At 39.0% G+C, this 24528-nt stretch overlaps 1 protein-coding gene across 1 annotated transcript in view; it reads right to left on the bottom strand.

Annotated features, from left to right (window-relative positions):
* Nucleotides 1-5183: 5183 nt before the first annotated feature.
* CREBL2 (cAMP responsive element binding protein like 2) overlaps nucleotides 5184-24528 on the bottom strand; it is a 32871-nt gene continuing 13526 nt past the window's right edge. Inside the window, exons 2-4 of the mRNA XM_004052748.4 lie at nucleotides 14320-14517; nucleotides 12580-12724; nucleotides 5184-8315 (exon numbers count right to left, since the gene is read on the bottom strand). Coding sequence (XP_004052796.1) covers nucleotides 8311-8315; nucleotides 12580-12724; nucleotides 14320-14517 — 348 coding nt within the window. The 3' untranslated portion in view covers nucleotides 5184-8310. The remainder of the gene's footprint in view (nucleotides 8316-12579; nucleotides 12725-14319; nucleotides 14518-24528) is intronic.

Here is a 24528-nt window from a genome sequence, read left to right as displayed (position 1 = left end):
GAATGGTAGCTCACACCTGTGATCCCAGCACTGTGGGAGGCCGAGGCAGGAGGATTGCTTGAGGCCAGGAGTTCAAGACCAGCCTGGGCAACATGACAAAATATCTCTACAAAAATTTTTTTTAAAAAATCAGCCAGTTATTCCCAGCATATCCATAACAGAAATTAAAAAGAAAAAAGTAGCCAGGTGTGGTGGCACACACCTGTAGTCCCAGCTACTTGGGAGGCAGAGGTTGGAGAATCACCTGAGCCCAGGAGGCAGAGGCTGCAGTGAGCTGAGATCATGCCACTGCACTCCAGCCTGAGTGACAGAGCAAGACCTTGCCTCAAAAATAGTAATAAATAAAAATAAAGGAAACCTGTGATGAGTCCCATGTATTTGGAACCATCTTCCCCAATTTCCTACTTCAAATATATCTAGCTGGTTACCCCTGTATCATCTAAAATGAGTTATCATCTCCTGAGCCCAGATTTATTATGGTTTGTTTCTTACACTAGTCTGTATTCTTCTGATTTGTGCTAAAGACTCCCTTCTCCCCACTATTTCAGGAAGAGGACTGTTGCTACTACAGTCAGCTTTAAAGACATTTTATTGGTTATTGCTAGGTAGATTTCTTACTCTGCCTGGTTCAAAAGGCTCATGGGCACATGGGTTTTTCTTTTTTTGTCTGGAGTGGCAAAAAGGTGAGGTTACTCCAACAAGAAAACAGGCATTGCCAGCTTTCATCTTTGCTTTGGCTCCTGATATGATTTGGATCTGTGTCCCCACCAAATCTCATGTCAAATTGTAATCCCCAGTGTTGGAGGTGGTGTCTGGTGGGAGGTGACTGGATCATGAGGGCAGAGTTGCACCATCCCCCCTTTGGTACTGTATAGTGTGAGTTCTCACAAGATCTGGTTGATTTAAAAAGTGTGTGACATCTCCCCCACCCCTTTGGTCCTGCTTCTGCCGTGTAAGACACCTGCTCCTGCTTTTTCCTGAGGCCTCCCCAAAAGCAGATGCTGCCATGCTTTCCATACAGCCTATGGAACCATGAGCCAATTGAACCTCTTTTCTTTATATATTATCCAGTCTCCGGTATTTATTTATAGGAATGTGAGAACAGACTAATACAGAAAATTGGTACCAGAAGTGGGGTATTTCTATAAAGATACCTGAAAATGTGGAAGCAGCTTTGAAACTGGGTAACAGGCAGATGTTGGAAGAGTGTGGAGGGCTCAGAAGAAGACAGAAAGATGAGAAGGTTTGGAACTTCCTAGAGACTTGTTAAATGGTTGTGACCAAAATGCTGATAGTGATATGGAACAGAGATGGCCAGGCTGATGACATCTCAGACAGAGATGAGGAACTTAACTGAGAACTGGAGCAAAGATCACTTTTCCTATGCTTTAGCAATAAATTCGGAGGCATTGTGCTCCTGCCTTAGGTATATGTGGAACTTTGAACTTGAGAATGATGATTTAGGGTATCTGGTGGAAGAAGTTTCTAAGCAGCAAAGCGTTCAAGATTTAGCCTGGCTGCTTCTAACAGCATATGCTCATGTGCATGAGCAAAGAAATGACATAAAACTGGAACTTATATTTAAAAGGGAAGCAAAGCATAAAAGTTTGGGATATTTGTAGCCTGGCCATGTGGTATAAAAACAAAGCCCATTATCAGGGCAGGAATTCAAGCCCACTGCAGAAATTTACTTAGTAAAAAGCAGCCAATTGCTGATAGTCAAGACAATGAGGTTAAGCCCTCAAGACATTTCAGAGATCTAAGAGACAGCCTCTCCCATCACAGGCCCAGAGGCCTAGGAGGATTGAATGGTTCCATGGGCCAGGTCCAGGGCCCTGTTGCCCTGAATAGCCTCAGGACTCTGCTCCCTGCATCCCAACCACTCCACCTCCAGCCATGGCTCAAAGGTGTCTGGATACAGCTCAAGCTGGTGCTTCAAAGGGTGCAAGCCATAAGCCTTGGCAGCTTCCACATGGTGTTAAGCCTGCAGGTGCACAGGGTGCAAAAGTTGAGACTTGGGAGCCTCTGCCTAGATTTCAGAAGATGTATGGAAAAGCCTGGATGTGCAGGCAGAAGCCTGCTGTAGGGGCAGAGCCCTCATGGATAACCTGCTAGGGTACTGAAGAGGGAAAGTGTGGGGTTGGAGCCCCCACAGAGACTCCCCACTGGGGCACTGCCTCGTGGAGCTGTGAGAAGAGAGCCACCATCCTCCATACCCTGGAATGGTAGAGCCACCAACAGCTTGCACCATGCACCTAGAAAAGTCACTAGCACTTAACACCAGCCCATGAGGGCATCCATGGAGGCTGAACTGCAGGGGCAGAGCTGCCCACGGCTTTGGGAGCCCACCCCTTGCACCAGTGTGCCCTGGATGTGAGACATGAAGTCAAAGGAGATTTTGGAGCTTTAAGAGTTAATGACTGCCCTGCTGGGTTTCAGACTTGCATAGGGCCTGTAGCCCCTTTCTTTTGGTTGATTTCTCCCTTTTGGAGTGGGAGTATTTACCCAATACTTGTACCTCTTTTGTATCTTGGAAGTAACTCACTTGTTTTTGACTGTACAGGCTCATAGGTGGAAGGGACTTGTGTTGTCTCAGATGAGACTTTGGACTGTGGACTTTTGAGCTAATATTGGAATTAGTTGAGACTTTGGGGGGCTACTGAGAAGGGGATGATTGTACTTTGCAATGTGAGAAGGACATGAGATTTGGAGGGGCCAGGGGCAGAATGATACGGCTTGGATCTGGTCCCCACCAAATCTCATATCAAAATGTAATCCCCAGTGTTGGGAGGTGGGGACTGGTGGGAGGTGACTGGATCATGAGGATGGAGTTCCCATGAATGGTTTAGCACCATCTGCCTTTGGTACTGTATAGTGAGTGCTCACAAGATCCGGTTATTTAAAAGCGTGTGGTACCCCCTGATCCCTGGTCCCAATGCTGCCATGCAAGATGCCTGCTCTCACTTTGTCTTCCATCATGACTGTAAGTTTCCTGAGGCCTCCCCAGTCATGCTTCCTGTACAGCCTGCAGAACCACATGTGAGCCAATCAAACCTCTTTTCTTTATAAACTACCCAGTCTCAGTTATTTCTTTCTTTCTTTTTTTTTTTTTTTTTGAGACAGAGTCTTGCTCTGTTGCCCGGGCTAGAGTGCAGTGGTGTGATCTTGGCTCACTGCAAGCTCTGCCAGTTATTTCTTTATAGCAATGAGAGAATGGACTAATATAGCCCCCATATGAACTATCTTCCTCCTTCTGAAAGAAGGCTTGGCCATCTTTTGGTTTTCTTTCTTCCTTACTTTTTCAACATTCTCTCTCTTCCTTTGTGGCAGCTGAGACCTGTCCTGGCCTGAGAAGGAGCAGGTTTAGAGGTATCTATTTATTGCCACAAGTCTTGTACAAACTTTTCTTGTGGTGCTGACAAGCATGGTCTCTGTTCCATTTAAGAGGTAAGATCTGAAACTCAGTGTGGGCTTGGGACAGCCTTTTGGCCTATTTCATTCTGGACTATTCAAGCCTACCTAGCTTAGGCACAGGTGTTGTCACATCCAGCCCATGGACTTGATTACACAAGGGGATAAACCTGGACTCAGGTTTATAATGTGCTTGCCAGGCACTGCTGTCCTTCTCAGGAAAGGGTTGCTGAGGCATAGTAAGATTGGATTGGGTTCTGTTGGATCATGGGAAAATTTTCCTGCCCAAATATTTATCTTACTGCAAAGTCAAAATGGCCTGTAAGCCAGAGTTCACTGTCCAGCTCCAGCCCTCCTCAATCCAGGAGTGTCTGGTGAACTGTATCACAACACAGTAGGTGTATTAGTTGTGCCTGCTTTTATGCTAAGGCTTAAGAATTCAGCTGATTCGGCTGGGCGTGGTGGCTCACTCCTGTAATCCCAGCACTTTGGGAGGCCAAGGCAGGCAGATTACCTGATGTGAGGAGTTCAAGACCAGCCTGTCCAGCATGGTGAAACTCCATCCCTACTAAAAATACAAAAAATTAACTGGGCGTGGGGGCGCATGCCTGTAATCCCAGATACCCAGGAGGCTGAGGCAGGAGCATCACTTGAACCCGGGAGGTGGAGGCTGCAGTGAGCTGAGATGGCACCACTGCACTCCCGCCTGGGTGATAGAGCAAGACTCCATCTCAAAAATAGTAATTCAGCTGATTCACTTCCTAGTCATTTCTAGAGTTGGACTGTGTATTTTTCTGTGACCCATAACAGTTTCTGAGTCAGAACTACCATGTGTCTGTGAACCAATCTGAATTTGATACGGACATCTCCAAGCTGCCTACAGCTTTATAAAAAAAGTTCTTCCGGGTCTATGTGTCCTTTAATCATACACATTTTAGGACTCCAGTGTGCCTGCTCTGGGAAATGCAATGCTAGCCTACATCGGGCCTTTTTCAGTGGTGTGTTAGAAACTGACTGAGGGGGTGGGGGATCCACAATTTGCAGCATTTACTAACTTCTATGATACAAATACTCCTACCATTGTCCATTAAAAGCTACCAACCTGATGCCACTGAACATCAAGTTGGGAAGAGATGCACACAATTGGTTCTCCTCTGGGGAGCCAGCAAAAGCCAGCTGCAACACACCACGGCTTTGCACATTTTTAAAAAGGCACCCCCTGGTGGATGAATTAAGACAGGTATCCCCTTTGGGCAAATTAGAAAAAGACACCTCTTCTGGGGAGACCTGTGCCACATGTACACCTTGGTGAGAAGGCAGGAGCCCCTTCCTCCACACGTAGCTTGTTGAGGGGAATGTGAACTAGATTTTAAAGTCCATTCGCCTCCTTAACTATGTACTTTTGTGCAGTGCAAAATCAGCACAACTTTACAAGGCAGTCCTGCCACTGATTCATGACCATCCTGTAGTTAAATAAAACGGATGGAATAGAAGACAGCCAAGTTACCTAGCAGCCTGAAAGACTACTTTATGTGGATAATTATAGGATGATATTGCCAGTTGAAATATTAGTTGTTCTTAAAATTAGTCTAATTAATAGAAGGCTATTATTGATAAAAAGGGCCCCCGACTATACCATTCCAAAGATAGACATGATATAGCTAAAAAGACTTGGGAAATGTGATACCTACAGTACCACATATTTAGAGTCCAACTCATTAAATATATTGATCTTTAGTGACTTAAATGCTAACAATAGTCAAACACAGGCATAATGTGAATATTTAAATTTAATGTAGTTCTTTCCTATTTAACAGTTTTCTGTAACTCCTATTTAGCCTACCAATTACCCTGTGAAAGTTATCCTCCCCCCTTTTTTACAGATGAGAAAGCAGGTTGAGAGATCAAATAATTCAAGGTGACTCAGAAAATAATTCAAGGTGACTCCTCCTTTTAAAACTAAATATGTAATGGATAATATGCAACTGATTTCTTGTGAAATATAACATTTATGTTTTTAGATTTTCTTTGCCTTTAACTCAAGGTAAGTCCAGTTTAAACCTGTACTTTTTGTAATTAGCCAAATCAAATGATCATAATTCAAAGATGCTAAAACAGAATGCTACATAGTGATGCTGAGAAATACTGTCAATTAGCCAGCAAACAGTAATGTGAATTTGCTGCAGGATGATCATTCTAATTTAGATATAATAGAAAGATTTTAGATAAAATAGAAAACTTTTTAAAGAAATTCAACTATATCCTAAAACTTGACCTGGTCAAACTTATTCCATATTATATTCAGTTGCTCTAATATACAGCAGGTTGATACTAAAATAATGACAGAATTTGGCTGGTCTAAACATACAAATATATTTTCCCCCTTATCTTTCTTTCTTTGGGAAAATAAGAAAAAAACATTACTCTGTTTACTCAGAAAGCAAGGAGAGCAGCACCTTCTCCTGGACTCCGTGACTGTCAGCCATCTTGTCATCACAAAAAGGTGAGGGGTGCCAGGATTTCACTATGCTGCTCCTTCACTGGAAAGGGAAGGAAATGCTCCAGCTGTTTTAATCAGTGACATTTATTAACATGCTTCAAAAGTGACCAAAGTGTCCAGCCAGCACAATAGCCGAGGCAATCAATGTTCTCTTAGTGTGTGATCTCCTCCAAAATACCAAATAAATAGGTTTAGGAATAACCTCAAATAAATTGTAATTTAACTTCGCCCAAAATTATACATCCTCTACCTGAGGATAAAGTCACTGCTCTTCCCTGCTCCTGTAAAGATACTAGCAGGAGGGGAGAAAGCTCAAATGACTCTGTAATTTAGAATTACAACCAGAGAAGAAATACTTCAAGCACAATAAAGACGTTCCATTGAAGAGCGACATTCATTCTGGAATGTTTGTTTTGAAAACAACTCTTCTGGGGGAATTCGAAAGGTACTGAACAAAGCAACATAAAGTAAGTTTTGGGTTGTTTTGCAAAATAAAAATATACAATTGAGTAGACCAGATGGCAAAAACATACCAATTACAATCTGAATGCTGTATTTAAAACCCTTAAATTCTGAAGGCCTGAATATCAACAAACCTATTTATGTTTATGATCCTAAAAAGACATTAAATATTATTAAACCCCCAACTTCCAAAACATAGAGAGACCCAGCAAACTGGGCTAGTGGTATCTCAGTACACAGTCACACATGACTAGACTAGACTAGACTAGACTAGAGATCTGAGTTTGCAACCAAGTACAAGAGGTCTTTAGGAGCTCAGGCTAAGGGAGGCACTTTATTCAAATGCATGGCCTGAGAGAAGAGGGAAAGTACCTTGTAATCTTAAACTATGTGGTCCATCACATATTCTACCTCAAAGACAATCTAGACTACGGTATCTCCTCTTAAACTGCCAGTTCAGAACAAAATATACTTTATTTGGAAGCTAAATATTTGCTTCACTCAAGTGAAGAATAATTTAGCAGCGACAGAGAACACAACTCCTGTTTTAACCATGGGAAAGAGAAGAGAGAGTGATAAGTATCTCGCTGGGGAAATCAAAAGATTTCTGGGTCTGTCTGGGTGTATCATATTATGAGCTTGATTCTTCAACCGTCACTCCATTTGGTAGTCAGGGAGAAAGTAAGTGTAGCTGCAAGGGGAACTGGAAAGAACTACCCTGCCCTTCTGCACCCCCAGCCAGGCCCACTAGCTGGGGTGCTGTGCACAACTCCAGTTCCAATGCTTCCCTCCACAGTGGAGGCATATCCAGGGCTGAACCAGATGCACGCCCACAGTGTGTTTCTGGCTCAGAGCCTGTCAGGAAATTCATGTCTGGGAAGAAACTAAGTGTTCTGGTGATGGCTACGGTCAGTAGATCTACCAGCCATTTGTCCCTTTTTTTGTTTCAGATTTTAAGGCAGAAACTCAATCTCAGCAGCTAATTTCATCCAATTTTCTTCAGAAACATTCTCCAATTTAGTTGAGTACGCAAGAAAAGTGTGTGAACATTCACTCCTGTCCTCCCCACATACATATATAGACATACAATAAGAAACATACATACATATATACCCTAGGTTGTCAATGTATGCTGCTGAAATGCCTGAAAGGTTACTTTTCACTTAAAAATAAAATTTGATGAATTATTCTGCAAGTATGGATTTGGCCCTAGCAAATTTTTATAAATATAGTTTGAGAGGACAGCAACAAAGGTTTTAACTAGAAGCTGTCTTGAGGGTTTTCCTGATAGATATTGTTAATATGTATGTTATTTAAAACAGGCATATCCTTATGGATTATAAAAATAGAAATGTATATATTTGTTAATACATATTCACAGCTTATGCTGGAATGGCTCACAGGAGAAATCATGGTTCATGCAGAGAATAAACATTACTCAAGTAAATAAAAATAAGATTAGGTCCATAAAGGCTGAGAACTTATAGTCAGTAATCAGCTCATTTGGTTTCTCTTTGTAGGGCAATCAAAAACATGAAAGGTGGTGACACATAAAACACACACAGACATACAATTACATGAATTACATGGAAAGAATATAAATTAACCAATAAAGCAATGTGGAGTTAAGGTGCAAAAATACAATCTTCATCGATTTTCTCTACTCCTGTGTTTTCAAGCATCACAACATGTTAAATGTCATGGGTGGCAATACCAACCCAGACAGGTCTGAATGTTTGTAGATTTTCTAAGTGTTGAAAGTTAAAGCAAGATCCTTTGAGATCTACGATCACACATTTTGGTAGAAATTGCAGATTTACAGAGATGACTACTGAGCAGTAGGTAGTAAATGGAGCCAAGAAGTACACTCTTGCCCATCCATCTTCCATGGGAATCAGAATATTGGCTTCAATCACTGACTCATCTTTATATAATCTTCACCCTGAAAAATAAAAGTTACCAATGTAAGAATGCTTTTAGAGTCAATAAAGTTTGATTAATCTGTTTTAAGATGCATAAATTTTTTTTTTCAGTTTAGTATCTTCAGTAAGGCTAATTTTTAAAAATACAGACTAAAAAAAAGCTGATTTGGCTTTTTTCCATTAATTTAATTTAGATGAAGCCAAATGTTTTGTTTTCCTAATTTTTAAACATTTCAGTAGCTTTTGGGGTAGAAGTGGTTTTTGGTTACGTGGGTGAATTGTATAGTGGTGGAGTCTGATATTTTAGTGCACTTGTCAACCTAGATGAAGACAAATGTTATCTAATAAAAGTTATCAAAAAGCCAATTTCTTCAATTTTGTAAAAAATATTGAAAACATAAGAAGTTTGTTCTAGACGGGCGCGATAGCTCACGCCTGTAATCCTAGCACTTTGGGAGGCCAAGGCGGGTGAATTACCTGAAGTCAGGAGTTCAAGACCAGCCTGGCCAACATGGTGAAACCCTGTCTCTACTAAAAATACAAAAAATTAGCCAGGTGCAGTGGCATACACTTGTAACCCCAGCTACTTGGGAGGCTGAGGCAGGAGAATCGCTTGAACCTGGGAGGCAGAGGTTGCAGTGAGCCAAGATCGTGCCACTGCACTCCAGCCTGGGTGACAGAGCAAGACTTCTTCTCAAAAAAAAAAAAACATTGAAACATTGTTCTGTGCTCCCAGAGGTTGACCTAAAAAAAAAAAAATAAATAATAATAATAATAATAAAGGTTTGTGACATTTCTTTATAGCTATTTAAAGTGCTCCCAGAGCAATCACAATAATGAAGAAATCAACATAGGACATATTCATTTTAAAGTCTTTCCAGTTTCTTCAACAAATGTTGCTTGGACAACTAGATACTCACATGCAACATATGGACTCCCACTTTACACCATATAGAAAAATTAATTCAAACTGGATCAATCACCCAAATAAAAGAGTTAAAACCATAAAATTCTTAGAAAATATGAGGCAGGTAAATCTTCATAACTGTGCATTTGGCAATGGAGTCTTAGATATGACACCAAAAGCATGAGTAACAAAAAAACAAAAATAGATAAATTGGACTTCACCAAAATTAAAATATTTTGTGTATCAAAGAACACTATCAACAAAGTGAAAAGAAGCCTAGAGAAGGGGAGAAAATATCTGCAAATCATGTATCTGATAAAGGTTTTATAACCACAATAAAGAACTCTGTTGCAGAAACTCAGGGACCCTGAACAGAGGGACCGGCTGGAGCCGCGGCAGAGGAACATAAATTGTGAAGATTTCATATTAATATGGACATTTATCTGCTCCCAAATAATACTTTTATAATTTCTTATGCCTGTCTTTACTCTTAATCCTATTATCTTCGTAAGCTGAGGATGTATGTCACCTCAGGACCACTGTGATAATTGTGTTAACTGTACAAATTGATTGTAAAATGTGTGTTGGAACAATATGAAATCAGTGCACCTTGAAAAAGAACAGAATAACAGTGATTTTTATGGAACGAGGGAAGAAAACCATAAGATCTGACTGCCTGCGGGGTCAGACAAAAAGAGCCATATTTCTCTTCTTGCAGAGAGCCTATAAACGGACATGTAAGTAGGAAAGATATTGCTAAATTCTTTTCCTAGCAAGGAATATTAATATTAATACCCTGGGAAAGGAATGTGTTCCTGGGGGGAGGTCTATAAACAGCCACTCTGGGAAATGTCTGTCTTGTGCAGTTGAGATAAGGACTGAGATACGCCCTGGTCTCCTGCAGAACCCTCAGGCTTACTAGGGTGGGGAAAAACTCTGCCCTGGTAAATTTGTGGTCAGATCGCTTCTCTGCTCTCAAACCCCGTTTTCTGTTGTTTAAGATGTTTATCAAGACAATATGTGCACTGCTGAACATAGACCCTTATCAGTGGTTCTGCTTTTGCCCTTTGCCCTGTGATCTTTGTTGGACCCTTATCAGTGGTTCTGCTTTTGCCCTTGTCCCATTCCCTCAAAAGCATGTGATCTTTGTTAGACCCTTATTAGTGGCTCTGCTTTTTGCCCTTTGAAGCATGTGATCTTTGTGCCTACTCCCTGTTCTTACACCACCTCTCCTTTTGAAACCCTTAATAAAAACTTGCTGGTCTGAGACTCAGGCGGGCATCACGGTCCTACCGATATGTGATGTCACCCCTGGCGGCCCAGCTGTAAAATTCCTCTCTTTGTACTGTCTCTCTTTATTTCTCAGTTGGCCGACATTTATGGAAAATAGAAAGAACCTACGTTGAAATATTGGGGGCAGGTTCCCCCAGTAGAACTGTTACCACTCAACAACAAAAACAACCTAATTAAAACATGAGCAGGGGACCTAGACATTTCCCCAAAGAATACATACAAATGGCCAACAAGCATAGAAAATATGTTCAGCATCATTAGGCATTAGGGAAATGCAAATCAAACACAATGAGATACCACTCCATACCCATTAGGATGGCTATAGTTTTAAAAAATGGAAAATAAGTTGATGAGATGTGGACAAATTGGAGCAGACATACATTGCTGGTGGGAATGTAAAATGTTTCAGGTACTGTGGAAAACAGTTTGACTATTCCTCAAAAATTAAACACAGAATTGTCATATGACCCAGCAATTTGACTCCTAGGTATACCATACAAATGAATTCAAAACAGGTATGAAAACAAATACCTATATGCACATGTTCACAGCAGTACTACTCACAATATCTAAGAGGTAAAAACATATGTCCATCAAAGGATAAACAACTGTATATATATAAATATTATTTGACCATAAAAAGGAATTAAATACTGATGATACATGCTACAATGTGGATGAACCTCGAAAACATTATACTAGGTGACAGAAGCCAGACCCAAAAAGTCACATACTGTATAGACTCCAGGTATATAAAATATTAATATATAGAATAGGTAAATCCATACAGACAGAAAGTAGATTCATGGTTGCCAGGGGTTGGGGGAAGGGGGTAATGGGGAATAACTGCTTAATGGGTTCAGGGTTTTCTTTCGAGGTGATTAAAAGTTTCGTAACTAGGTAGACATAATGGTTGCACAACATTGTGAATGTACTAAATGGCTCTCAATTTTTATGTTATGTGAATTTTACCTCAATTAAAAACAATCCTTACAATGATGGGCTACTGCACTAGACAGCCTGGATTAGGTGAGGACAGGTTCTACCATTAAAGCTGTGTGACCTTGGGCACCTTACCCAGCCTTTCTGCTATTTTTTCATCTATAAAATAAGTATAATTCCTTAACACAATCATTGGAGGGAATATTTAAGATAAATATAAATGAAAGTACTCTGTAAACTGTAAATCAAAATACAAATAAAAGGTAGTATTATTAACAAAAAGCTAGATTCGTGCCACTCCCATTTATGGACTAAGTCTATTAATAATAAAATTTCGATAAATTTATCAGTTGCTCTTTATAGACTCCATGTAAAATGCATTTTAATATTTAGAATCTAAGCCATTTCTCTTCTTTTTTTTTGAGACGAGGTCTCACTCTGTCGCCCAGGCTGGAGTGCAATGGCATGATCTTAGCTCACTGCAACCTCCATTTCCCAGGTTAAAGCAATTCTTGTGCTTCAGACTCCTGAGTAGCTGGGATTACAGGCGCACACCACTGCGCCTAATTTTTGTATTTTTAATAGAAATGGAGTTTCACCATGTTGGCCAGGGTGATCTCAAACTCCTGGCCTCAAGTGATCTGCCCACCTCAGCCTCCCAAAGTGCTGGGACTACAGGCATAAGCCACCACACCTGGCCAGAATCTAATGCCATTTCATTTGCTTATTAGTGTATTAAAAATGGCATCAACATTTTATCTAAAGACATACTAAGAAAAGTGGTCAACAGAAACCCTACCTTGAGATATCCTACCTTGAGATACCCTCTTTTTGTTCCCCCTTTTGAGACAGGGTTTCATGATCATGGCTCACCGCAGCCTCAACATCCCTGGGCTCAGGTGATCCTCCCACCTCAGCCTCCCAAATAGCTGGGATTACAGGCGTGCACCCCCATGCCCAGCGAATTTTTGTATTTTTTTGTAGAGGTGGGGTTTTGCCATGTTGCCCTGTCTGGTCTTGAACTCCTGGGCTCAAGCGATCTGCCCACCTCAGCCTCCCAAAGTGCTAGGATTACAGTCATGAGCCACTGCGCCCAACCGAGACACTCTCTTAAATATAAATTCTCCATTGATGGCACTTACAGGAATTGCTATTAGCGTCTGTCTTCCCAGCCTTGGTATGCCTGCTTGAGTTCTGCTGAGATTTGTTCTGCTCTTCTCCAGTGAGTAGGGCCTTTATTTCAGAAGGGATTTTTCCTTGGTCCATTGCCATGCACCACTGCTTGTACTGAAACATATTTAATTTTAAATATAAATATAAATTTAAAACATATTTAAATTAACTTTTACTTGTCAGAGTTCAGGAACCACTGGTAGAAATCCTAGACATAAGAACTCCCATGGCTAGAGGTCACGTTCGCTGCTGGGAATCCCACCCTCCATGGTATCACCTATTTATAACTGAGGACATGTACGAGATCTGCCATCTTTCAGAAGAGGCGGAAAAACTGCTGCTGAATTGTCTTTGATGTACTGGAGTGTTGCTCAGATTTAAAAGGCCCCTGTGGTTAAAAGGACATCTCCCCACAGTGTGCCACTAGTTAGAATTAATCTTTTTTTTTTAATAATTGTCACAGTATTATTTCTACTCCCAAAATAAAGAAATAAATGTTAGTAATTTCCTTTCTCTCTTTAACAAGTAATCATTAAACATCTACTATCTACCAGAGTGCATGCTAGGGACTTTGGGGGTATACAAAGACAAAGCTGACCAAAGATTCTGCCCTCAAGTGGCTTACACTGCAGAAAGTAAGAAATAATTGATAGCATGTCACATTCAACATATCAAAAAAATCTACTGAATAGTATATATCTGGACAATATATACAACACTGTTCATGTCCCTCCTCTTCACGTTCCAACCTTGTTGTCTTACTTTCTAAAAACCTGTAGAAGCCTGTCCCAGTTGTGTAATGATCACAGTAATATCATCTCTCTCTTCTGTCACTTCCTCCCTCAGCTCACAATAATGGAGTTTCAATTCTGTTTTATCTACTCTCTTTCACATTTTTACAGCCACTGCCCAAAGTCTGGATGGATGAGTGAATAAAACATGTAAAATAAACAAAATCACTTGGCTGGGTGCAGTGGCTGACGCCTGTAATCCCAGCACTTTGGGAGGCCAAGGCGAGTGGACCATGAGGTCAGGAGATTGAGACCATCCTGACTAATGCAGTGAAACCCCGTCTCTACTAAAAATACAAAAAAAAATTTGCCGGGCATGGTGGTGGGCACCTGTAGGCCCAGCTACTCAGGAGGCTGAGGCAGGAGAATGGCGTGAACCTGGGAGGTGGAGCTTGCAATGAGCTGAGATCGCGCCCTGCACTCCAGCCTGGGTGACAGAGCGAGACTCTATCTCAAAAAAATAAAAAATAAAAAATAAAAATAAATAAATAAAGTCACTTAAACACGAATGGTATGCTATTCATAGTTACATATTGTTATATTGCTTTGTCTACTTAGCAATATATTGTATCTTTCTACATCAGTAAATATATGTGCATTGTGATTTTTACTGGCTACGAAGTAGTCTAATACATGGATGTAGTAACATTTATTTAACCAGTCCTTTATTGTTGCCCATCTGGGTTATTTTCCATTTTCTTCTCTCATAAACAATCCCTTAGTGTTAACAGTCATGTACACTCTGCTCCCACCAGCAGTGTATGAAGATGCCTATTTGTCCCCATCCTGGCTAATAGATTAATATTCTCTCCAATGTCTGCCAACTGGACAGGTGATAACTGGTATTTTCGTATTTTAATGTATTATTTATTTGACTGTTAAGGTGATTTTTTCATGTGTTTACTGACGATTTCTTACCATTTCCAGTTCCTCTCTGAGGGCACATATAGCTCTTTCTCGACTGGATACCAACTCTTCCAAATACTGATATCTCAGCTTCTTTCGGGCTCGGCATTCTCTTGCACTCTGCCGGCTCCTCTCAAGTTTTGCTTTCAAGTCAATTTTGGCTGGCTTCCGACCACGTTTACCGGGCTTCTTTACTTTGCCTCCAACCACCTTCAACAAGCGAGAGAAGAAATAATTTTTTCCTTAGTTCTGTGTACAGAAAAGTGAATATGGCTGCATATTAGCAAAGAGAACATTTATAAACAAAACGTGAGTGAAGCCCTACGGAACTAAGAAAGCATAATCCCATCAAATGCCTTCTGGGTCTTTCCCTAATTTATTTTCTGACACTTTTGAAACCATGAATGTGAAAGAAGAAATAATATACATTTTTATTATTTATTTGATAATAAAGTTTAAATAGCTCACCAGTAAACTTTACAAACCACATGGAGATAATAAAAACTTTATTTATTTAATTTTATTTATTTATTTATTTAGCTCACCAGTAAACTTTACAAACCATATGGAGATAGATAAGAAAAATGTCTACTAAATATTTTGTTCATGACAATTTTTTTTTTTTCCAGACAGGGTCTCACTCTGTCGCTCAGGCTAGAGTTCAGTAGTACAATCATGGCTAACTGCAGCCTTGACCTCCAGGGCTCAGGTGATCCTTCCACTTCAGCCTCCCATGTCGCTGTAACTATAGGCATGAGCCACCATGCCTGGCTAATTTTTGTATTTTTGTTGTTGTTTTTAGAGATGGGATTTCACCATGTTGCCCAGGCTGGTCTCCAACTCCTAGGCTTAAGTGATCCATTTGCCTTGGCCTCCCAAGGTGCTAGGAGTAAGCCATGGTGCCAGGCCCCACTTTTTTTCCTTTTTTTGAGACAGGTTCTCGCTTACTCTGTTACCCAGGCTGGAGCACAGTGGCACCATCATAGCTCACTGCGGTCTTGAATTCCTGAGTTCAAGTGATCTTCTGCCTCAGCCTCCCTAGTAGCTGGGTCTACAGGTGAGCATCACCATGCCTGGCTAATTAAAAAAAAAAAAAATCGCTTTGTAGAGATGGTGTCTTGCTATGTTGACCAGGCTGGTCTCAAACTCCCGGCCTCAAGCGATCCTCCTGCCTCTGCCTCTCAAAGTGCTGGGATTACAGGTGTGAGCCATTGTGCCTGGACTCATGAAGAAGTTTTTATTGCCTTGAGAAAAATAATTGCAACAAAATACATTTAAAGAACTCAACATTCGAAACTGTAAGTTCATTATGATCTCAACATTATAAGACAATACATAGAAGAAAGGAAGTTAACAAGGTCAGTGAAGACTTCTCTGATAGGTATAATTATAAATAGCTTTTCCTCACCTATATTTTTATGATTTTCAAATTAGATAATAAAATATAAAATATGTGTATAAAATTGTATATATATATACACATAAATATGTATCCTAAGGAATTTGGCTATAAATTCCCTCAAATTTGTTGAGCCCAAAGGAACAAACAGAAAGCCTCAACTGTCTCAGTAGATTTCCCCTGCTCCCACTGATGTCATAAAGCAACCTCTCAATATTCCTGTTACTCAATTACCTACCTAGGCACAATTAGGTGACTGCCAAAGTAATTTAATCTTCTTCATTGTTTAGCTTTGAAACCTTCCCAAGTTTTTATGCAAGATGTAACTATATGGTAAAGATGATGAATTACTAAACACTTGAACCTGAACTTACACATCAAGTGAGTGTTCTTTAATGCAGTCACCTTGAAAGGGGGTACATTTATTCCAATAATGCCACAGTTCAAAGATTTTCTGGAAAGTAGTATTGGAGCCTGTTTTTATAAGTTTTATAAGGCATAACACAATATGTTAGAGCCATACACTATTCTTTAAATTCCCAATCTGATTATCCACTTTATTTTTCTGACATGGTTCTGAATGACTGATGTCAAGCTCTTTCTGAAAATCGCCCTCGAAGAATAAACATTTTATATCTTTAGTGTCCTGACAGGAATATTGCTAAGGCTTTAAAGGCAATTCTAAAAGAGAAGATGCAAAATTCAAACACTGGCAAATCATTAGAATAAATGTAGGTGCCTTCCCAGATAGCAAAACTCAAAGGGTCAATATCTGTTTGGATACAAAAACTCTGATTTGTTTGAAATCACTATTAGTATCACATTCACAATGCTAAGTACCCTAAAAAGATGAGATCATTACTAAGTCTAATAGTTAGGTCAAGAAAACCAAGCTTTAAATGTGAATCAGCCACATTTACCAAACTCTGTCACATCATGATGGCCAACCATTGTATCTAGCATTTTTGTGGGGTGGCTCTGAAATGAGACAGATTACTCCAAGGCTCTGGGGAAAAAAAATCTGTCCTTTCCATCACCGTCTTAAAGCCAGGTTCTTCAGTACTGCTTCCAAGTTAGTTTCAAGTTTTCAAAACCTGGTCTTTTAAAGCTTTTCTCTTCTGCATCATCGTCATGTTTTTTGTTTGTTTGTTTGTTTTGAGACAGAGTCTTACTCTTGTCACCCAGGCTGGAATGCAATGGCGCGATCTCAGCTCACTGCAACCTCCTGCTCCTAGGTTCAACCGATTCTCCTGCCTCAGCCTCCCAAGTAGCTGGGATTACAGGTGCCCACCTCAGGTGATCCACCGGGCCCGGCCCAATCGTCATGTTTTTATTACATTATAACAATATACATCTAGCTGGGTGTGGTGGCTCACACCTGTAATCCCAACACTTTGGGAGGCCGAGGCAGGTGGATCACCTGAGGTCAGGAATTCGAGACCAGCCTGGCCAATATGGTGAAACCCCGTCTCTACTAAAAATACAAAACTTAGCCGGGCACGGTGGTGGGCACCTGTAATCCCAGCTACTTGGGAGGAGGCCAAGGCAGGAGAATCGCTTGAACCTGGGAGGTGGAGGTTGCAGTGGGCCCAGATCGGGCCACTGCACTCCAGGCTAGATGACAAGAGCAAGACCCCAGCTCAAACAAAAAATAAAAAATTAAAATTAAAAAAAAATATATATATATATATATAAATAATGAAACTTTCTTCAGAGCCAAATATTTGAAAGCAATTGCAGGATGACCTAGTTCATCCAAATATTAAAATGGGTTAAATTTAAAATTATGCTTATATCTCATCAATCACATAATTTTAATAAAATATTTTGAAATCATCCTGAGTTAAAACAAAGTGTATTTACTATTGAATACACTTTTTGAAAAGCTTATATATTACATCAAGAACTCATGTCTGTAGTGAAATAAATGGATAATGACATCTATTCTTTATGTAGTAAAATGAGTCATTAATCATACAACACTATAATCCAATATCTCATATATTGCTCTTTTTAATTAATTCAGGAGTAGCTGCTTTTGAGATGCCAGAAAGAGAACATAGTGTACTTCATGGACTTCACTGATTTTTGAAACAAACCTAGCAATCATAAAAATATAAAATAAAAGCTATAACCCTTTGTTTAGTTTTTATGGCAGCAAAATATTTTAATTGGAACTGTGTTATTCCTTTTTTTTAAATTAGAAAGGCATAGTATATGAATCCAAGGTTTCTGTATTTTATGTCATTTCCTATAAAGTTACATTTAAAACTACATAATCACCACTTCTCTAGCTTAACTTTTTCTCAGTAATAAACCAAATGTTTTGGCTTTTTGTAACAGCTAATGCCTAAAGTTCTAAGAGAGTAAGTATAACACAGGATTATTGTAAATCTTAGCTATAACAATGTATATGAGACTACTTTATAAAGAAAAAAAGTATTTGGTAAAAGGAATTTGAGGAGATTAAAAAAATAAAAGAGAAAAAAGTATTATACAAATGTAGGTTAGTACCAGTTGCCTTAACTACTAAACTTTATATATTTCATAAGCCATAAAGACTGAGGAACAGATAGAGGGCGTTAATTAGGAACCAAGAACCAGCAGCTAAAACTGAAATCAAGCCCACTAATTCCTGGGCCAAAAGACCATTCTTCACAATTCATAGTTTTCACAAACTCAATGATAACCACATTGTTCCCTTACTCTTTCCTGATACTTCTGTGAGGAAGCATATTAATATGGGTAAACAAAAGTACTGACTTTCACGTACCAACATAAACTCCAAAGAAAACTATGAAAATAACCCCACACATCTAGCTTTTTTTCCTGTTCTAATTTTATTTCTACTGACATAGAGTCATGTGAAAATTTAAACAGCTGGCTTTAAAACAGTATACCTCTTTACCCACTATCCATTTTATGTCTTTTTCTGCCCTAGAGCACATTTGTGAGATGCGGACAGTGAGCCCAAGGGAAACAATAAAGACCTGTCTCCCTACCTCCAATCACTTAGAAAAGAAACCCGCTAGCCAGTGATTTTTCTTACCCTTCACAGAGAGCTTCTTTCACAAAGGTGGGCTATTAAAGATGTTAGACATCAGTAAGGTTTCTGAAATACTAAGTCTGTCTTCATTATATGTCAAAAGTGTTAAAGTCTACTGATTACAAGCAAGACTAAAGGTCCCAATTTTCCAACTCCCTGTTTTAAACACTTTCTCTTTTAAGACAAGCTAAACTAAAGGTCATGACTTTTTCAAAGTAAGCACCTGGAACTGTGTCATATAATTCTTAGTACCTGGTAATCAGTATTTAATAAATGACAGTTAAAAAACAAAAGACATTCTTAAATAACCAATGTGTCAAAGAAAATTGTGATTATGAGAGAAATTAGAAAAACACTTTGAGGAAAATAGATGGCAATTGTGATTACAAGGGAAATTAGAAAAATACTTTGAGATGAAAGAAAAAGAAAATACAACATACCAAAACTCATGGGGTACAACTGGAGCATTCCTCAGAGGGAGCGGAACACACCTTTTTGTTTGTTTTAAAGAAGAAAGGTGGTTTCAAATCAGTAATCTAATCTTCCACCTTAAGAAACTAGCAAAAGAAGAGCAAATTAAACATAAAGCAGGCAGATAGAATGTAATAATAAATAGTAGGCAGAGATGAATAAAATAAAGAATTGAAATACAACAGAGAAAAATCAATGAAACCAAAAGATTGTTCCTCAAAAGGATCAACAAAATTTACCAACCTTTAGCTAGACGGACCATTAGAGAAAGAAAAAACTCAAAAATACTAAAATCACGACCGAAAGAGACACCATTACTAACACTACAGAAATAAAGGGGATGCAAAGGAATACTAGGAAAAATTGCATGCCAAAAAAACTAGATAACCTAGATGAAATGGACAAATTCCTAGAAAGACACAAAGTAGCAAAACAGACTCAAGAAGAAATAGAAAATCTGAATTAGACCTATAGCAATAACAAGACACAATCAGTAATAAAAAATTTTCTTTGATTAGTAATCAAAGAAAAGCCTAGGTTTACATGACTTCACTAATGAATTCTACCAAATATTTAAATAATTAACCTCACAAACTCTTCCAAAAAGTGGAATAGGAGAAAGCTTATTTCAACTTACTCCACGAGGCCAATATGTACTTGAAACCAAAACCAAAGATATCAGAAGAAAACTACAGACCAATATGGTCTTGTGAATTTATATGCAAAAAATCCTCAATAAAATACTAGAAGGCTGAATCTACCAACAAAGAAGATTATACACCATGACTAAAAGGGATTTATCTCAAGAATAAAGGTTGGTTTGACATCTGAAAAATCAATTACTATAATACACTGTATCAATAGGAAAAAAAGGACAAAACTTGCATGTTCATCTCACACACACACAAAAAAAGGACTTGACAGAAATTCAACACCTTCACATGATAAAAACACTCAATAACCTCGAAATCAGAGGAAACTTCCCCAATCTGATAATGGACATCTACAAAAAACCCACAGCTAACATCTTACTAATGGTGGAATACTGAATGCTTTCCCCCAAAGATCATGAATAAGGCAACAATCTTGTCTTCTCTCATCACTTCTATTTAACACTGAACTACCGAGAAAAAATAGAAAGCATTCAGGGAAAGGAAAGGAAAGGAAAAAGTAAAGCTATCTCCTTGAAGGTGACATGATTTTATATATAGAAAATCCAATCCAAAAGAATTCTTGCCCCCCTGAAAAAACCTATTAGAGCTACTAAATGAGTAGAGCAAGGGTCCAGGATACAAGATCAATATACAAAGATCAGTTGTGTTTCTACACACTATCAATGAACAATCTGAAAATGAAATTAAGAAAATGACTCCACTTACAGTAGCCTAAAAAAGAATACAATACTCAGGAATAAATTTAGCATAAGGAGCATCAAATCTGTGCACTAAAAACCACTAAATATCATTAAAAGAAATAAAAGAAGATCTGATAAATGGAAAGGCAGCCCATGTTAGTGGGCTGGAAGATTTATTATTATTAAGAAAGGAATACTCCTCAAATTGATCGACAGTTTCAACAAAATTCCTATCAAAATCTCAGCTACCTTTTTGCTGAAATTGGCAGGCTAATCCTAAAGTTCATATGGAAATACGAGGGACCCAGAATAACCAAAACAATCTTGAAAAAGATGAAAATTGGAGGGCTCACACTTTCTGATTTCAGAATTTATTAGAAAGCTACAGTAATCAAGACAGTGTAATACTGGCACAAGGACAGACATACAGACCAATGGAAAAGCATAGAGAATCCAGAAATAAATCCTTACGTTTATGGTCAATTGATTTTTGACAAGGTGCCAAAGCAATTAAATGGGGAAAGAATAGTCTCTTCAATAAAGGGTGCTGGGACAGGTGGATAGCCACTTGCAAAATAATTAAGTTGGATCACTACCTTGTACCATATACAAAAATTAAAAATTGAACAAGCCGGGTGCAGTGGTTCACACTGTAATCCCAGCACTTTGGGAGGCTGGGGCGACAGGATCTTTTGAGCCCAGGAGGTCAAGACTGCAGTGAAGCTGGGTTTGTGCCACTGCACTCCAGCCTAGATGACAGGGTGAGACCCTGTTTCAAATTTAAAAAAAATAGAACAAAGGCCTAAATGTCAGAGATAAAACTATAAAACTTAGAAGAAAACAGAGGATTTACTCCTTATGACCTTGGATTAGGCAATGGTTTCTTAGATATGATAAGCACAAGCTACCAAACTGTATTTCAAGGATAATCAAGGTAAAAAGACAACCCACAGAATGGGAGAAAATATTTGTAAATCACAAATATGATAAGGGACTTGTATCTAGAATACATAAAGAACTCTTACAACTCAATAATAAAAAGACAACCCAATTTTAAAAAGAGACAAGGATTTGGATAGACATTCCTCCAAAGAAGATATACAAATGCCAATAAGCAAATGAAAAGATACTCAACATCATTAGTCATTAGGGAAATGTGAACGAAAACCACAAAATATATCACTTTACACCCACTAGGATGTTTACATAATCAAAAAGATAGCCAACGCCAGGCATGGTGGCTTACGCCTGTAATCCCAGCACTTTGGGAGGCTGAGGTGGGCGGATCATAATGTCAAGAGATCAAGACCATCCTGGCCAACATAGTGAAACCCCATCTCTACTAAAAATAAAAAACAATTAGCTGGGCATGGTGGCGTGCGCCTGTAGGCCCAGCTACTCGGGAGGCTGAGGCAGGAGAATCGCTTGAACCCGGGAGTTGGAGGTTGCAGTGAGCCGAGATTGCACCACTCCATCCTGGCAACAAAGTGAGACTCCGTCTCAAAAAAAAAGACAACCAATAACAAGTACTGGTGCAGATGTGGAGAAAGTGAAATCCTCATACATTGCTGTGGGAATGTAAAATGGTGCAGCCACTTTGGAAAACATTTTGGCAGTTCCTCAAAAAGTTAAACATAAAGTTTATAACCTAGCAATTCCAGTCCTAGGTATATTCCAAAAAGAAATGAAAACATATGTCCACATTAGAACTTGTATATCAATGTTCACAGCACCATTACTCATGATACCTAAAAAGCAGAAACAACCCAAATGTCCATCAACTGATGAACAGATAACAAAAAGTAGTATATCCATACAATGGAACATTATTCAGCTATAAAATGGAATGAAGTGCTGACACACGGTACAACACCGATAGCCTTGAAAACATTATGCTAAGTGAAAGACAAATACAAAAGGCCACATATTGTATTATTCCAAATCTATAGAGACTTAAAGTAGATTAATGGTTGCTTAGGGCTGAGAACAGAAGAAAAAATGGGGAGTGCCTGTTAATGGCCTCAGAGTTTCTTTTTTTCTTTTTTAAATCAATAGACTTTATTTTTTTACAGCTGTTTAGGTTTACGGGAAAATTAAGAAGAAAGTACAGGGAGTTCCTATACTATCCCCTCTCCACTCTCACAGTTTCCCTTATTATTAACATCTTTCATTAGTGTGGTACATTTATTATAATTGATGAACTAATATTGATTTATTATTAGTAACTGAAGTCCACAGTTTACATTAGAGTTCACTCTTGGTGTGGTATATTCTATGAATTTTGATAAGCAGTATCATACAGAATCGTCTCACTGCCCTAAAAACCCCCTGTGCTCCATCTATTCCTCCCTCTCTTCCTCCCTCTCCTGAAACCCTGACAATCACTGAACTTTTTACTATCTCTACAGTTTTGCCTTCTCCAAAATGGCTCCTTTCACTTAGCAATATGCATTTAAGGCTCCTCCATGACTTTTCGTGGCTTGATAGCTTGTTTATTTTTTTTCTTTCTTTCTTTTTTTTAAGAAACAGGGCCTCGCTATGTTGCCCAGGCTGGTCTCAGACTCTTGGGCTCAAGCTATCCTCCTACCTCACCCTCCCAAGTAGCTGGAACTACAGGTACACCTAGCAACTCGTTTCTTTTTACTGCTAAATAGTATTCTGCCGGAGGGATGTACCACAGTTTGTTTGTAAGAGTCTCTTCTTGGAGTGATAGAACTGTTCTGGAATTAGATAGTGATGATCATTGCACAATTCTGTGAATATACTAAGAATCACAGGATGAACAAATTAAAAGGGTGAATTTTATGGTTTGTGAATTACCTTTCAATAAAGCTATTATTTTTTAAAAAGACATGGTTGCCTAGTGAGCCTGAAAAAGCAAAAATAGCTGAAAGGAAAGAATCAAGGTAGCACTGATACAGAAGCTTATGAGAAGAATGAGTATTCTGGAGGGGAGGGGTCAAGCGTAAGTTTCTAACTCATGAGTTTTAAAGTTGAGAATTAAGATAAAACTGGATTTAATCAAGGGAGGGATTGCTGATAATTCTATAATTAACCATTACAGCGAAAGACAAAATAGAAATCAGTCTGCAAAGGCCTGAGGAAATTATGGATGGCCTAGGCTTCACAGTCAACAAGTTTAACTTCCACAGAAAGAGAACATATAATTATAGTTGCATGCTCTTTAGGAGTTAACTGGGGCTTCTTAAAATGAGGAAGCCTCCACCACCCACATTTAATCCTATTCCAAAGATTCTTGGACCATTTACTTCCCATTTTTCAGGACAAACAGAATAAAAACATAAATTCGGGGCTAAACCAGGGTGTGTGGTCAGAAAGCGCTGATTATGAACAAGGCCTTGAGTGAGGCACTCTACACGCTATCTCATGTTATTTCACACTACCTCAGATGAGGTAAGCACTATTATCCTCATCTTTTTCAGGTAAAGAGGAGCACATTAATTCCTTTATTCGATGACCCTTTATTAAATACCCACTTTGTCCCAAACACTGTAAAACTCTAGGGATAAATACAAAACAATAGGAGACTTAACCTTAATGTATTTAGACTAGTGAAAAGAAGCAGATATGAAATAAACAATAACATTGCAGATAGCAGAATATCAATATAGACAAGAATGCTGGTGGTGGAGGGATGTGTATACATAGACACAGATAAGGATATGTGATCTCTTCATTTCATAGATGACAAGATTTTAGTCCAGAGACTTCCATCAGAGCAAGGACTAGAACCCAAGTCCCTAGATTTGTATCATGGCAACCTGTCAGAAGGTAATCAAGCATGCCTATTACCATCCACATCTCAGACAGGACACATTAATCTGATCATATAATTCCCTGAAAAAGCTCTAACACTGACAGGTGCATTAAATGCACTGCTGTATTTATGCTATACAGTCATTCATTTAATGTAACTCACTTTGATATTAG

The sequence above is a fragment of the Gorilla gorilla genome, chromosome 10 (genome assembly GCF_029281585.2).
Source record: "Gorilla gorilla gorilla isolate KB3781 chromosome 10, NHGRI_mGorGor1-v2.1_pri, whole genome shotgun sequence".
NCBI lineage: Eukaryota > Metazoa > Chordata > Mammalia > Primates > Hominidae > Gorilla > Gorilla gorilla.
The sequence above is the reverse complement of the archived record's forward strand: the minus strand, read 5'-3'. Positions and strand labels throughout refer to the sequence as shown.